Source organism: Peromyscus maniculatus, chromosome 11 (assembly GCF_049852395.1).
Source record: "Peromyscus maniculatus bairdii isolate BWxNUB_F1_BW_parent chromosome 11, HU_Pman_BW_mat_3.1, whole genome shotgun sequence".
Classification (NCBI taxonomy): domain Eukaryota; kingdom Metazoa; phylum Chordata; class Mammalia; order Rodentia; family Cricetidae; genus Peromyscus; species Peromyscus maniculatus.
The window spans coordinates 61,005,850-61,022,621 of record NC_134862.1 but is presented as its reverse complement, the minus strand read 5'-3'; the positions used below and the strand labels follow the sequence as shown (position 1 = coordinate 61,022,621).

General features: G+C 44.9%; 1 protein-coding gene across 3 annotated transcripts in view; it reads left to right on the top strand.

Annotated features, from left to right (window-relative positions):
• Positions 1 to 16,772, top strand: part of C11H1orf21 (chromosome 11 C1orf21 homolog) — a 202,202-nt gene that overhangs the window by 86,887 nt on the left and 98,543 nt on the right. For all 3 annotated transcript variants that reach the window (XM_076547612.1, XM_076547613.1, XM_042258305.2), the window contains exon 3: positions 309 to 554. In XM_076547612.1, the coding sequence (XP_076403727.1) occupies positions 461 to 554 (94 nt within the window). In that variant the 5' untranslated portion in view covers positions 309 to 460. The remainder of the gene's footprint in view (positions 1 to 308; positions 555 to 16,772) is intronic.

The following is a 16,772-nucleotide window of genomic DNA, read 5'->3' as shown; positions in this document are numbered from 1 at the left end:
TCCAGAACATCAGCAAGTCCATAAGCCCGTGGAAACAATAGTTCTCATTTCCTTGAAAAAAAAAATGCATGTGTTCTACATCTCTTTGAAAATGTCTCCTTCCCAGCATGCACTGTGTGTGGCATGCTTTCCTATAGTTGCTTTCTGAGCCAGGGATCAAGAGGGGATGTCACATGGCGCTTCTTTCTTCAGCACTGAGTATGGAAGCCAGGCATTGGACTGTGTGATCTACCCGCCCCCCCAACCTCTGCAGGGAGCAATCCCAGGTATGGAGTCTCCCTTCTTGATCCAGCTTTCTCTTCCTGCAGGTGCACACACTGTGACCAACGCAGCAGCAGCAGCAGCAGCAGCAGCGGCAAGGTGGATTTCCTTTGTGTTTAAAGAGAGAAAAAGAAACATGTCCCCGTGTCTGTAGAGATGATTTGCAGTCCAGCCCGGCTGAAGCTGACCGAATGAGAGTATGGGCTGTGCCTCCGCCAAGCATGTTGCCACTGTTCAAAATGAAGAGGAAGCTCAGAAAGGGAAGAACTACCAGAACGGAGATGTGTTTGGCGGTGAGTGCTTGGCCTGGGGGTTCCAGGCCTTTCTTCCCTTGGGTGACCGTGAGCACCTGGACTGATTCTCGTCTCCCGCTGTTTGGTCAAAGTGATGGGTGAGACTTGAGGGAAATCAGTGCCGGCCTTTTTTTTTTTTTCCTGTTGTTGGTTTAGAGCGTGTGTGTGCCCAGGGAGGCTTGGCGAGGATCATAGAGGTTTTGTACACGAGTTCACATTCAGCCTAAAGAACCAAAGAGGGTTAAGTCGGTACATCCGGCAATGGCGTGTGTGTTCTGGTGGGTGACAACTGAAAATACAAGCCAAAAGTGGGAGTGGATGGAGGTTTATAAACGAGAATGTGGGGGTGTGTTAGGGTTAATAGAGTGAATTCATATTCAAAAACACAATGAAGAGTAATTATGGAGTACCTAGTACAGAAGTCACACAGATTGCAGGTTCATGGCCTCCCCTCTAACCCCAAAGAATTAAAAAAGTAAATAAAGCAGCCTCTAAAAATCCAGATGCTGGCCAGGCGGTGGCGGTGCATGCCTTTAATCCCAGCACTCCAGAGGCAGAGGCAGGCGGATCTCTGTGAGTTCAAGGGCAGCCTGGGCTACACAGTGAGTTCCAGGAAAGGCGCAAAGCTACACAGAGAAACCCTGTCTCAAAAAAAAAAAATTTTCAGATGCTTCACTTAAAGAACTCAGATGTCTTCAGGAGCGCTGGCAGCGCTGGGTCTTCTGTACTTGGGGGATGAGCGGGAGAGTGCTGTTTGCCCCTTCAGTCAGCCTGTGGCCTCTGTTCAACCACAGACCCTTGCCCATCAATGCACACCAAACCTAGGTCACTCTGTGGCCTTTATTACCTCCTCACTTACTGGATTTTGAGCTTCTTGACCTTGGGTTTGTCCCTCGAAAGATCAGTTTCTGCTGTGACGGAATGTGAATATTTGTACACAATTCAAGTTAGTACGGAGCGTATGAAACAGTTTTTGCTAAATGACATCAACAGTAATATCTACTAACTGAAAATATAAATTAAAAGGATAGCTTTTATTTACAAAAATGCCGTTTCCTCTCTTCCCGGATAAGGACTCTCATTGAGAAATGTCTCATCCCCCAGTCACTCTCAAACGGTGCTGTCACTTGTACAGTGAATGTCTAGCTGTGTCTCTGTCAGGTAAGGCAAGCTCTAAACTGACTGGGCCATCTCCCAGCCCCGGCATTTGATCCATGGTAATGATTGTTTTTGAGCTGGAATTTCTACTGCTATATTAAAATATACTCTCGTCAATGAGAAGTTTTGTCCCCATAACAAATTTGCCCTTTGTGGTGACTACCTGAAGGATTTAGGAATGTAGGGAAATAATGGATATTTGAGGGTCTTAACAAAGCCAGACACCAGCTCGATGAACCCACAGATACTGGGAAAACAGCTAATTGTAACTGGAGTCATCGTTGTGACCCTCAGATCCTTAACTGCTGAGAGGAAATGATCCACCGTCAAGGATTCGTTTAAACTCGCCTCTGTGTGACGGTCTGTCATGATCAATTTTGTAACGGAGCTCCCTCAGACGGAGCTGCTGCCATATGTCAATACCGGGAGGCATTTGCATTCATTCTCGTGTTGAATTTTCACAACAGTCCTGTGAAATATGTGCTGTCTCAATTTGCATATGTAGAGGCTGAATCACAAAAAGCTGGCTGCTTCAAAGCTGCCCAGCCAATCAGCGTCAGCACCCACATCTCTCAGGCCCTGGCTCACCTCTTTATCCCATGTCGTTCCCTGGTATATGGCTGTTTCCCATTGCTGTGCACTGGCCAAGGCCTTTGGCTAAGCCTCATGGAGGTGACAGAGGTAAGTATTGCACAGATCTGGTATCTTCGACTTTGTGAGAGGACAGGGAAGTGTTTTGAGGCAGAATAAGCCAAATACCAGAAGATACCTATCATGGTCAGACCTGGGGGATGGACTGTCTTAACTTTAAAGGCAGATTCAGGATGGATTCTTTATAGAAGTGGCATGTGAACCTGGCCTGAAAGAGTCTAAACTTGTCGGATAAAAGTTCAGGAGAGAGCTAGATGAGAAAAGGCTGGAAGTAATGTAGGACATACTCAAGAATTATAAAAAATCCAAGACTAGGTGGTGGCAGTGCACACCTTTAATCCCAGCACTCGGGAGGCAGAGGCAGGTGGATCTCTGTGAGTTTCAGGATAGGCTCCAAAGCTACACGGAGACACACCTTGTTTTGAGAAACAAACAAACAAACAAAAAGGATTATTAAAAATAATCCAATTTGAATGAGAATAAAATATAAATGAAATCCAAGTCAGGGTTAAATTACAGGAAAAAATGAATATCAAATTACAATCTTTAGAAAGAAGATCTTAGACTGCAAGGGCAAGGTTTGGTGATATTAGTATAGAGTGTTTATATTCTGTACCAGCTAACCATCTTTTTTTTTTTTAATTTAGTTATAGCTTGGATATGCAGAAAGACTTTTTCTAGTGTACCGTGTGTATGTCTCCAGTGTTAGCATTTGATAGAGGAGCCTTGTGTGAGTCAGCTGTTGCCGGGTAGGACTCTCGGTCTCAGGGGTGTGCAACAGCCAGCCCTTGTTTTGGATCTTGGGCTGCTGGGTCAGCTGGGATGCTCCTTCACTCACCCCCCATCTCCCTGGTCCTACACAACCATGAGCCACTGAAGGCAAACCATTCTTTCTAAGAAGAGCAAGAGTACGAACCCCACAGAGTCTGGTTCCTAAGGATGGACAGCTGTGCACCACAGCGCACTAGCCAGAGCAGGTGACAGAGGCCCAAAGTCAAGAGGAGGAGAAGTGCATGCTGACCGCATTGCGTGCCTGGCAGGGATGTCCATGCAGAGCACAGCTGGACTTTGGGTAATGAGACTCTTCCAGGTCGACCTAGTCCTCGCTGGCTCTGCATCCTCGCGGTCCAAATCTAGGAAGTGCAGTTACGGAATCTGCTGAGGTGTTTTCTGTTTGTTTGCTTTTTCATCTCCCTAACGCTCATTGAAGTTTTATTTATCCCACTACCTGTTATCTTGTTAGTTTTTCTAGTATAAACATTTGCAAGTTTGTGGTATAATTTTAAAGCAAGAATATAAGATTCTTATATTATTTCTTTTAGCCCTACCCGGTTCTGGCAGTAATATTCCCAGAATTTAGTATTGCAGTAAGTGCTGGACCCTATATGTTACTGAAGGCTGTAGTTTAAATTTGACAAGATACAGCCTGCCTCTTTCTCTCTACTGGAATTAGTTTGCAGGGAGGAGCCCCATCCCATTATTCTCACAGATAGTACAAGGTAAGCGTTTGTTATTAGCCATCTGATCTGTCTTGTCCCGACAGTTTCACGGTTCTGTTATTGTCCAGTAAACAACCTCCAACTCAGTAGTGCAACACGGTACTGACGCGTTACTTCTCAGTTTGGTGAATCAGTCTCTGGGGTCTGTCTGCTGTCTTCCCCAGGCTCGATCGTACACCTTCGTTTAGCTAGGATCATCTGAGTTCTACTGTCCAAGATGTCTTCAAGCCTCTGTTACAGACCTCTCTCCTCTCATGCAGTTGCCAAACTTTTCAAATGGTGTCTCTCTCTCGTCCATGTGAGGAATATAAGGCTGCCAAGTGTCTTTTCTCCTACCTTCTTCTCTTCCAATCCTTTTGGTTTTCCAAAGGTAAACTATTGCACGTGCCATTCCTGAGGTCTGCAGAAAGCTTCTCTTTCTGGTCATCCCAGTTTTTTTGGGTTTTGTTCTTTGAAGTAGGTCATATATTTGTTGATAGGTCTAATCTCTGTTATTAGTTGGTTAGTGAGCTGTGCGCAGAAAATGCATGGTCTCTAGAGAGCCAAGGAGCAGGGTACAGAGGAATGCCCAGAGGTCAAGTTGAACACTGACCATACCAGCCAGACCAAACTGGCTCTAACAGCTGCTGAATTTGGTTTAAAGAGCACCTGATGTTTATACCAGCTCTTTAAATAGGGGCGCATAGATTATTGTAGTAAAAATTTTTGGATGGCGTTGTAAGACCGAACAGCTGGCAAGCAGTCGGGAACCTATCCTTTATATGGACTCAGTTATACTCTATCCTTGGTGGTGCATAAACCAGCAACCTGAAATGGGGGGGGAGGGATCTTATACCAATGTGCTATGGTCTAAAACTCTGTAGGGGCCAACTTCTCAGGGCAGTGATAAAGATTAAATGATAAAATGCTTCTGATGTATTTAGAATACAAAGCAGTGGGAGCCAAAGTAATAATTCATTGTATATCCCTCATAATTTCGATTGCACAAAGTGAAGATTCATTAAGGACACTTTGCTCCTAAGATAATTACAGAGAGGATAATGTGTATCATCTGTGTGGTGCGGTAGCCATTTGCCACACTTGGCTGTGGCATATGGATGATGTGGCTAGGCCTGAGATACTTGTACATTTTGTACTAAATGAAGAGTTAATATGGAAAATAATATAAACTAGCTCATTAAAAACAGCTATTGATCACATGTAAAAATAATAATTTGGATCTACTGGATTAAGTAAATTGTATTATTAAAATTACTTGAACCTGCTGTTTTTTAATGCAGCCACTAGAAATACTGAGAGTCCAGGCCAGGCATGGTGGCACACACTTTTAATCCCAGCATTCAGGAGGCAGAGACAGATGGATCTCTTGAGTTTGAGGCCAGCCTGCTCTACAGAGTGAGTTCCAGGACCTGCCAGCACTACTGCATAGTGAGATCCTGCATCAGAAAACCCACCACCACCAGAGCCAGAATGTTAAAGCTGGAGGTTTGTAGGAGGACGTCGATAGGGCTAGGTTATGGCTTGGAAGCTAAGAACTCAAAACACTACACACCAAAAGAACTAATAATCCAGTCCAAAAGTCAGCAAATGAAATAAACAGATGCTTTTCAAATATATCACTTGTTTTCTATGTGTGGAATATCTTCTTAAAAAAGACACTAATGTAGGAAGAGGAACTATTGGGCAATAGGAAGGAGTATTGGGAGTTGGAGGTGGTATAAATGTGGGCGATGAAAGGTTCAGTATAATCAAAATACTTTATACACATGTATATAAATACCACAAAACCCACCCTTTCATATAATCAGTGTATATTAATAATAACAATAAAAAGAAACACAGGTGGCCAATATATAAAAAACAGGATCAACATCGTTAGCCATCAAGGGAACACAACTTAACTACATTGTGATTCAGTGTCACACCAGGCCAGAGAAAAGACCAACAAATGCTGTTAAGGCTGGGTGCAGGGAAGGGGCCCCTTATAACCTGGTTGTTAATCATGTAAACTAGACCCGCCTTTATGGAAAATGGTTCAGAGGTTTCTCCAAAACACTAAAAATGAACTACCATATGATCTAGCTATCCGACCACTGTGCATATTACCAGAAAGTACAGAGAAACCTACATGCCCATGCTTATTGTGGCACTGTCCACAATAGCCACACCATGGAACTGGCCAAGGTCCCCTTAAATGGATGAATGAATAAAGAAAAGGTAGTCTACACAGACAATGGGGTTTTATTTAATCACAAAGAACAAAATGAGGTTGTTTGTAGAAAAATGAATGAAACTTGAGATCTTTATAGTAAGCAAAATAATCCATTTGCACACAGACATGTTTTCTGTCATCTGTGGAATTTTAGGGAAAGAGACTTAAAAGTTAAAAGAGGGGCACTGAAAAGATGGAGGAGACGGGAGGATCAGATAGGGTGATAGAGGTCATGACTATGACTAAATTATATTACAGACACATGCGTGGAAATGCCACAGTAAAATCTACCTTGTATAATTTCTGCTTGCCAATAAGAAACTGCAAAACAAACAAAAAGCCTTTAACTCCAGATATGAAGAACATATCCTAGTGTAGTCTTGGAAGATATTACGATGTTTCACATCAGGCCTCAGAAAGCTTTGCATGGCAAGAAGCCCACACAGGCCGCATAAATTATAGGAGCCTGGCACACTGGCCAAGAGTTTGAGCTCCATGCTTCTGTGTTAAAAGTACAGCCTGCTTGGTTACTAAAGCCTTGGAGAGCCAGTACTCTTCTGCCTGAGGGAAGCTGTTTCTGGAGACCTTGACCATAGTTAATTCAGTAAGTGTTTTCTTACAAACTGCTACCAAGTAGCCAATGACAGTTGAGTTTCTCCAGTGTGCTAGGCACCATATGAAGCACATGACACATATATTATCTTACTTCATCTTCAAAACAGCCCGCAAGAACAACAGGGCCTCTAATGTGCCAGGCTACTACCCAGTGATCTCTCTCTCTCTCTCTCTCTCTCTCTCTCTCTCTCTCTCTCTCTCTCTCTCTCTCTCACACACACACACACACACACACACACACACATACACACACACACACACACACAAATGCTAATTTTCCTTCATTTGTCAACCAGTACCACGTGCCTGCTCTGAGCCTGCTCTCTTGGTGTTGGCTATGGTGATAAGGAAAAGATAGGATCATTTCTCACTCTGTTCCAGGCAGACTGACTAAAAAAGGAAGAACCCCTAACAGGGTTCCTGGCAGAGCCCTGGGGGCTCCCCTGCAGTTTCCTTTAGTTACTCAGTTGCCTCTCCAGGAGTCTTGTCTTTCTGTAGCTGCTTGGATCCCCCTGGCTGATGTGAAGTGAGCTCGGCCCTATGCAAGGCTGCTGGTACTTCTGGCATCCCCCGTGAGACGCACAGAACGCTGGAGCTGCAGCCAAGGCTTGCTCAGTGCTGGGGGAAGTTCTAGGACAGTGACTCATCAAGAGTGGAAGTGGGAGAGTCTCTCCCCTTGGCAATCCTCAATGTTTCCTTCCCAAATGACATCAAAGGATCTGAAACTGTGGCTTCTTCCTGGAATCCTGGCTCGTGTAACAAAAGGATGTTTCCTAGGCACCTGCCTGTCTTCAGTCTCCACCTAGCATCGCCCACCTGGCAGGTTGGCCTCATTTAATCTCTGATGTTCCTGTGGAAAATGCAGCACTGAGGGCTTGCGTGTGGCCGCTGATGGTTTTGCCACTGAATTATGACATCGGAAACATAGTGTTGGACTCTTGCGTTGCAGTTGGTAAGGCTTGTTCCCATGCAACCGTTACCACCATCCCCTCTGTGGAAGAGAGGAGGAGGCTAAAGCTAAAACCCGTCTACAGAAGTGGGGTGGTCTGCATAATGAGGAGGGTAGCTTGACGGAGGGGATTCCCTCTTCAGGAACAAGCTTATCTGTTGGGCGGCATTAGATCTAAGCCAGCCTGTGCTTAGGAGCGTCGGGGAAGTAATTGCTAACTGCCTGCTTTAAATCAGCCTTGGCTGTTAAATGAGGATGTCTGGAGATTCTATTGTGGTAATTAGGGTTATTTTCGGTGGACTTGAAACACAGTTATGTTAACCACACAGCCGTGAAGTCTGGTAAACTGCCTTCAAAGCCTGGTTGAGCGCCTCACAAACAGACTTGACAGGCTAGCGAGTTAGTTCCTCCTCTGTGCTGTGTGGGGGGTACCATGGAGTTGTGGGCCTTAGATGCATTGTTGTGTGTTCAGCTTTTGAATATTACTTGGTGACACATGATAAACACTGAGTAGGTGCCAGCTGCTAGTCTCCGTCATCCTGTTGGCAGCCCAGAGACACACATCTCTTACATATGCAGCTGAGACTTCTTGAAGTTGTTGATCAGTCCTCTGTGATGAAACTTGGGAGAATCATTATCATTTTCTTACAGATGTCAGATTCGTCAAACTCGAGCAACTGATCCATTAGCCTAATGATCCTTATCTTTTTTATTTTAGATTTCTAAGTATTTGTGTTACTATGATGTGTGTGTGTGTGTGTGTGTGTGTGTGTGTGTGTGTGTGTGTGTGTTTTAAATGAGACAAAGGATATGACTTAGAAATGACAAATATGACAGGGTGGCCTATTTCTGTGAAAGAGTGGTTTTAAAAATCTCCCACCATAGAGCTTTGACAAGTGTGGGCTTTATTTATTGTGTTAGTTTTTATCGCTATGACAGAGCGCACGAGTGAACACAGGGTGTAGGGACTTACTTGGGCTCACAGATTCAGCCCTTGCTGGCTGGCTCCCGTTCGTTCATTGGGCCTGAGATCAGATAGACATCATGCAATGGAAGCTTGTGGCGGAGAAGGCTGCTCATTCCTGAGGACAAGGAAGCCAAGAGAAAATGAGGAAGGACCAACCGCACACTTCCTCAGACTAGGCCCTGCCCCCTGGTTTCCACCATCTCTCGGTGGTTCCATTGAATTATGAATTCACAGGTTAGGTTAAAGCCCTCGTGATACCTTCCACATGCCCCACCTAATCTTAACCAAGCCTTCAACATGGGAGCCTTCAGAAGACTTCAGTCCTTATTACCAGACATAAATGTATGTGTGTGTGTGTGTGTGTGTGTGTGTGTGTGTGTGTGTGTGCATTTCATAGCCTATAATTTTCCAACTCTTCGTGTGTGTGGACCAAGGGTGTTTCTAAAAGGATATTTCTTTGTGAAGCATGGTAGAGAGACCAAGAGGAAGCAGACACTGATGATGCCTGTGGCTGCCACTAGAGAACTGCATCTAGAACTAAGCGAAATTTTAAAATGATGTGCCAAGTAGGCATTATTTCTGTTCATGTTTTATTTTTGAGAGATATTATTATTCATAATATTAAAATTGAATTCCTCGCTTTATATTAGGAATTTCCAGATGAATCTGTTAAAGTGTTATTTACTGTGTGTGTGTGTGTGTGTGTGTGTGTGTGTGTGTGTGTGTGTGTGCTTGTGTCCCACTGTGCACACGTTAGGAAGGGCGTATGTGTGGAAGCCAGAGGACAACCTGCAGGAGTTGGCTCTCTCTTCCCACCCTGTCACCCTGGGGGGCCCAGCAGTAGAACCCAGGTCATCAGGCTTGGCTGCGGGTACCATTTCCTTCTCAGTCGTCTCCCTGGCTCATTTTAGAGGCGACTCTAAAGATAAGTATAAGATACGAAGCCAGGAGCTGAAGAACTAAGCCCAGTCCTTACAGCACTTACCACACAAGCATGAAGAAGGGTCCATCCCTAAGACCCATGTAAAAAGTAGTACATGGATCACCCCTCCGAGGCCCAGAGAGCGTGCCTGAAGAGTGGGTGGGGATGGAAGAGATGGAAGATGGGGAGGTGCGTTTCCAGAAGACTTCTGGGTGAGACATGGGGTTGCACTCGTGAACTCACCATGGCTCTGGGTACTCACACGAGACATGCGCAAGATTGGGCCAGTCAGCATTCCGTCATATAAGTGGGAGGAGCTTAGGAGACCACTCCCTGAGGGTCTGTTGATACTTTCTGTAGTGGTAGACTAGACTAGAACGTTGTCCGTGCTCCTGAATAACCTCCGACCCATGCTCATGCAGGAACCTTAATTAAACACCGCGGGTCACACACAAAAGACAGGAAGGGAGCGAGCCTGCTGGTTAGAAGTGTTTGGGAGCAAGAAGGATCGAGATGGGGATCACGGAGGGTGAAAAGTGAATAAAATCCATTCTCTGCATGCCATGAAACTAAGAAGGAAAATAAATTTTAAAAAGTAGTTTTTCCAACGTGCCCAGCTGTCATGGCGTGTGCTTTATAAGCTCAGTGCTGAGGAAGAAGAAGGGACTCACTGACCAGCCAGCCTGGCCTGTAAAGATATTAGCAAGTGTTTTTATGATCTGAGGTTGCAAAATGTCTTCCATATAATGCTGTGAAATCTGATCTCATAAAAACAAGTGGGTAAATTTGACTGCATAAAAATCTAAGACTTCTGCGTGGCATTAACTAAACAAACCACTCTCGGGGAAGTTAAAAGACAGCTGTCAAGCCATGAATAATATTTGCAAAACAAATAAGGTAAATGTGAGAAATAAAACAAAAAAAGACTTGAAATCTAAAAGCAAAGAACGTGCTAATTGAAAACTGGACTGAATTTGTGACCAAGCAGTTTAAAGAAGGGAAGTTTACGGAAGTTCAATAAAAGACAGAAAAAAACCTTCAACGGCTCAGTCATAAGACACCCCAATTTCACCCGCACTCCCACCCCACCCCCACAACACACACAAAAAGAAAGCAAAACAAAGCAGTCCTTACCCCCTCAAACTAGGCAGGAAGAGACATCTGTCTCATGTTCTACCGAGTAATGCCAACCCAGAACAGTTTCTCCGGAGCACAAAATAGCCATATGCATTTGGGATTTAGCTAAGTATGCCTTTGGCTCCTGCAGTGTGTCGTCTGGAGAGAGGTAGGCAAGCAGATGTGGCACACACCTGAGTGCTCAAAGGGCTTCCTCACCGTCAGAACGTGTGTGCAGCAGAACCACTAAAGATGAATGCGACCCGGCCGAGTGTTCTAAAGAGACAAGTGCAAAGGGATTTTACACAGCACATCTTGTTTATACTGGCTTCTCAAGAGTTTGTGTTCAGTTATATTTACTCGTTTGTCTGTTGGCGTGGCTGTCTACTGATTTATTTGTGTGTGTGCCACAGTGCACACGTGGGGGTCAGAGGACAGCTTGTGGGGGTCCCCCCTTCTCCACAGACCCTGAGATTGAACGAGATGATCAGGCCTGGCAGAAAGCACCTTTGCCAACTGAGATAACTTGCTGGACCCTTGTTTTGGTTTCTGAGCCTCACAATGAAGCCCAGGCTGGCCTACAGCCCATTTATCTACCCCGGCTGGTCTCATATTCATGGCAAACCTCTGTCTCTGCTTGGATTAGAAGCATATGGCGCCATACCTGGCTGTAAGTTGTGTTTGTGATATATGTAAAATTCTGCATCAATGCATGAAGAAGGTATTTAGGAGCCTTCTACAAACATGAGTAATAGTTTCGGGTGATTTTGAATTTCTTCTTTGTATTTATAATTAACACTTACATTCAGTGCAACTATTTATTTTGATAAATATAATTCAAATGTTTCCAATCTCCAAAAGGGCTTCCGTTGAATTTCCGGGCAATGCAAGTTTGCTCCCTGAGGAAAGTGCGGTGTGACTGGAAATAGCTTTGCGCCATAGGGAGCTGCGCAATGGCACGTTTGCTTGGGTAAACAGATGGGCTTTGATCCCTGGTGCTTGTCCCATTCGAACCTAAGGATTCCTTGTCAGTCTGCAAAACATGTGCTGACTGTCGGCGGGCAGGCTTCGGACGCCATGCTAGGCATCACGGCTCATACAGACAGGCAAACCTAATCTCTGCCTTTCGTACGCTGATAAATGGGTGACAGATGGCTATCTTCACGTACTGTGTCAGTATCCTGTGGTGATCCTGCAGAAGGGTGCCCCGTCCCAGGAGCAGGGGAAGGCACACACACAGAGGATGATTAAAGTCTTTGCTTAAAAGATGGGCAAACAAAGGAGCTCATCTTTTGATGAGGTGGGGCTGAGGCATGGCGACAGCATGGGCGGACGGCTCAGAGACGGTGCGTACAAGGTATGTCTAGAGGAGGCTGGGCGCTGAGCAAATCGGTAAGAAATTATTAGCTAGACAATCTCACGTTAGGAAAGGAGCCCTGAGTATTGGGGAATTTCCCCAAAACAACACTAAAATGCTCACCCAGTCTAAGAATCATGTTACAGATCTGGGAATTGGCTGAATATTTGGAAAATGCTAGAAAAAAGGAGGCCAAAAGATTGGAAGCTAATTCCTCAGGTGGTTGCCTTTACCTCATCTTAGATAAATTATGGACCCTGAAATAATAATTCCAGAGCATGGGCTCACATGTATGCTGAGACTGCATTGTCGATAACCTGTGACAGAACCAGGTGAGTTCCATGAGAACCATGGTGAGAACCATGGTATGATAGTGTGGCCTTTGTCCTGTGTGGGATTGGACACGACATACTTACTTTTGTGACTTGCTGGTGTCTTCAAGGAAATGATGCATGCAGTCTGGGCATCATATGTTACATGCAGATAGTCTTCTTGAAGACTGTCAAGGGGGCTGGTGGGATGGTAAGTGACCTGAGTTCATTGCCGACATGCACATAAAAACCAGGTATAGTACTGGAGAGGTAGAGACAAGTGGGTCCCTAGGGCCCACTGGGCAGCAGTCTAGTCAAAATTGTGAACTCGACATGCAGAGACATACCCTGTTTCGGAAAATAGGTGGGGGGTGATTGAGAAAGACACCCAATATCGACCTCTGACCTCTAAATGCATGTAGACACGTGTGGATGCATACATGTGCAAACACACACACACACACACACAGAGCATACATGTGAGCCCGTACTCTGGAATTACTATTTTAGGGTTTATGATTACCTAACATGAGGTAAAGGGGACCATCTGGGGAATTAGCTTCCGACCTTTTAGCCTCTTTTTCTGGCATTTTCCAAAGGTTCGGCCAATTTCCAGATCTGTAACGTGGTTCTTAGACTGTCGGGGTGAGCTTTTGGGAGTCCCTGCTGCCTTAAGGTTTAAGTTTAATTTGCTGTCAGTGCTGTAGGTCAGCCCTGCTTACAGAGGTGAGCGCCTGTTTTCAGAGGGGAAGACAGCGACAGGGTGGGTGATGTCTGTAGTACATCCGTGCCCATGGGACAGCAGGAGAAAAGGCATGGTGCCAATGTCCATGAGACATCCACCTCCATCAGACAGCAAGAGTGTGATACCACGGTCTAGCTTTCAGCCGCCTGCCCCCGCCCCTCGGTGTTCCTTAGCTGTGAACGCTTCTCATTTCAGCAGTTCGTGATCAGAAATTGGTGTTACAGTTTAATTGTGTTTCTGATAACAATATTCCAAACTGTGAGGAAAATTGCCCCAACCAATTAAGGGCTCCTCAGCTAATAATCCTCTGTGAGGGTGTTGATTGGCTAGTGGCAAGGTTAAGAGTGTCCCATGGGAATGAGTCTATGTGAGAAGGCAGTGTGTGCTGGCTGGCAGTGGATGCCAGAGGTGCAGATTTAGGTGTCCTGCTCTGGGTCTTTAAACTCTTTTACAAGAGAAGACATCAATGGGTAAGAAACCACTCAGCAAGAAACCGAGGCTCGAAAGCAGACACTAAAAGGCAGCAAATGTCCTGTGGCCCAAATGCCCACCAGTGCCTGGATGTTGTGCTCTGAATGTTCATGTCACCTCTCCAAGTTAATATGATGAGAGTCTAACTCCCAGTTTAATGATGTTAAGAGGCAGATCTTTGAGGAGGTGGCTAGGTCCTGAGAGGCATCACTCATGAATGTTCTCAGAGAGTCCCAGGACAGCTGGCCTGAACTTTCTGCCTGTAATGATACGTGATGAAAGAACCATCTGTGAGAAAACAGGCCACGCCAGACACCTGCTGGCACACTGATCCTAGACTTCTCAGCCTCCAAAATTGTGAGAAATAATCCACATAGAAGTATTCTGTTCTAGCAGATGAGATAATCCACATGGAAGTATTCTGTTCTAGCAGATGAGATAATCCACAAAGAAGTATTCTGTTCTAGCAGATGAGATAATCCACATAAAAGTATTCTGTTCTAGCAGATGAGATAATCCACATGGAAGCATTCTGTTCTAGCAGATGAGATAATCCACATAGAAGTATTCTGTTCTAGCAGATGAGATAATCCACATGGAAGTATTCTGTTCTAGCAGATGAGATAATCCACATGGAAGCATTCTGTTCTAGCAGATGAGCTACCTGTGATAAGAAATGCAGTGTCTCCTGCATTAGAAGTAGGGAGAAGAATCAAATGAAAGGAGATAGACTTCCCTACTTGGAGAAAAATCTAGCTCCAAATCAGGGAATCGTCGTTATTTTACAGCCACTGGTTGTGATCTATGGAAGAGGGTATAAATGGTTTACTGAGCGTTGTCACTCACACTCAAGTGAGGGAGCCGAGGTTGTGAGAAGCAAGGTGACTTCTGAAGGTTCACACAGATCATGTCTTATAGCATCTGGTCAGACACACTCCTGTTTTTGATTCCCAAACCTCAGTCAATGAACAGTGTGTACTATGGAAAGGAGAAGCAAAGAAGTTAGGCTGCTAGGCCTGGAGAGGGGTTAGGAAAACTTCCAGAAACAGTGCCTTTGTCCTAGAAGCTTCCAGTTCAATGGAAGAACAAAGCTTTGGGTCACCTGTCCCTTGCTTGACAAGAGTTTTGATTGACCAGAGGCTGATTTATTGAGCACTGGGTGTGTGAGGCCGTTTTGGCCCTGGTCAGCCGAGTGTACAGGGATAGATAGCTAAGTTACTCTGGCTCCTCTTCCTAGTGCTGACCTACTGTGACTTTTCAGATGACAGTGACATCAGGGCTCTGAAGATGTGCCCTCTTATTATAACCTCCTCCTGGGCCCACTCTGGCTGCTAGACTCTAGGCAACTTGATCCCGAGGAAGGCCAGAGATATCTGTGTTTGGAGTTGATTGCTAGAGACTAGTCTGGCATGCTGGGCTCTGCCTGGCCCTTGAACTCCTTGGACCAAATGAAAACTGCACCAGAAATTAATGTCACAATAGTAGTATGTGGATACATTTTCTGCTAATATATAACTAACAATTAATATTTAAACATGAATAGAAATTATCTTTGAATGTTCTTAAGGTTTTTCATAATAAAAGTTTAGCTAAAAGGGCCGTAAGAAGGGAAGGGGCCCCTGTGGAGGGATGAAGACGGTGAGGGACAAATATAATTTTTGCAGTCCACATCCTTTTAACTCACAACCCACATTTGAAGTTACATTGTGTGTGAATAAATTTTCATTTAAAATGTTTTCACAGGCTTTTATATATGACTGTTAAGAAATAAAGCAGGGGCTGGAGAGAGAACTCAGTAGTTAAGAGTACTTGCTGCTTTTGCATAGGCTCTCCATTCTCAGCGCCCACATTAAGTGGCTCACAAGAGCCTGAGACTTCCATTCCAGTGGATATAGCACCCTCTTCTGGCCGCCTAGGGCACTGCACTCAGGTGGTGCACATACACATACACAGGTAAAATATAAAAGCTAAAAGAGAATTGAAGGTAAAAGGCAGAGTAGAAATAGCATATCTACAAACTACAAAGAGTGCATTGGCTACCAGACCAAGCAATTCCCTCAAGCTGCAAGTAAAACTGAACAGTTCCCTCGAGCTGCAAGCAAAGCCATGCGGGCCCAAATCTCTATCCAGACCACGTTGCATTTCCATTTTGAAAACCACATTCAAAACCAACTAAATTACATTTGAATTCTCTTCCAGCCGTGGATATCCGTGCTTTACTATGTAAATGTCACTGCTGATCTTGATATGCAACCACAGAAGAAATTCTCAAATTATATGCGACTGTGAGAGTTTAGTTTTAATGCACCGAGCTCCCGTGCATTTATTATGTCATCATCTGTGGGGCAGTATTTTTCCATTAATCTTTTAGTTCTGATTACCTCCTTCAACTCAGGAAATGTCTTTACTTCACAGTGCTCGTGTCTTGAGAGAATGGCTGTCCTCCTTGCGCCTTACCAAGTTTCCCTGATGTAGCTGTTAGATTGCCAAGGTTTAGGAGAGAAAACAGTGTGCTTTCAGTTCTAATGGAACTCTGAAAATCGGAATTGCTCTTTTCAGAAATATCAACTGTACAAATATTGTTTAAAGAAAGCCTGGCCTTTGCTAGCAGATAAAGGATGTAATTAGACAATGGCTGCCTGCTTCGCCTGCGCCATAGGAGGTGAGCCAGGCAGTAGCTGGGAAGACAGATGTGTATGGTCAGACAGAGACGAGCGCCACACGGAGAAAGCAAAGGGAGGCAACAGGATGGCTTGTTCGGATTCACTGGGCAGGAAAAGTCAAGGAGTTGTCCGTTGCACACATCTAAGGAAGTGAGCCAGGAGAACCCTTGAGACAGAGTGTTCACAGAGGAGGAGGACCGGCCAGACATTTGAGAAGGACTGCCTAGTAGGTTCCAGGAGGGAAGCTTGAGACCTTGGTGCTCAGGGGGATAAACAGAGATGGGCAGCCAGGCCCAGTACTGAGGCCAAAATGCAGCATCCTGTTCCAAATGAAGTCGAAATGGTAAGGAGAGGGCTCCCAGTGGATGAAGTCCGGCTTTTGTTTTTAAGCTTAAAGAATTCCCTAGGGTGAGAAGGGATGGGTCAGTGGGTGTGGTGTCACAGTCAGATAGAAGAAAAAAAAATCTGATACTCTGACACACAGTAGGGTGACTACGGTTAATGTCATCTGTGTTTCAGATAAGTAGAAGAAGGGATATTTGAATGTTTTTGACACAAATAAATGGTGTTTAAAATGGACTA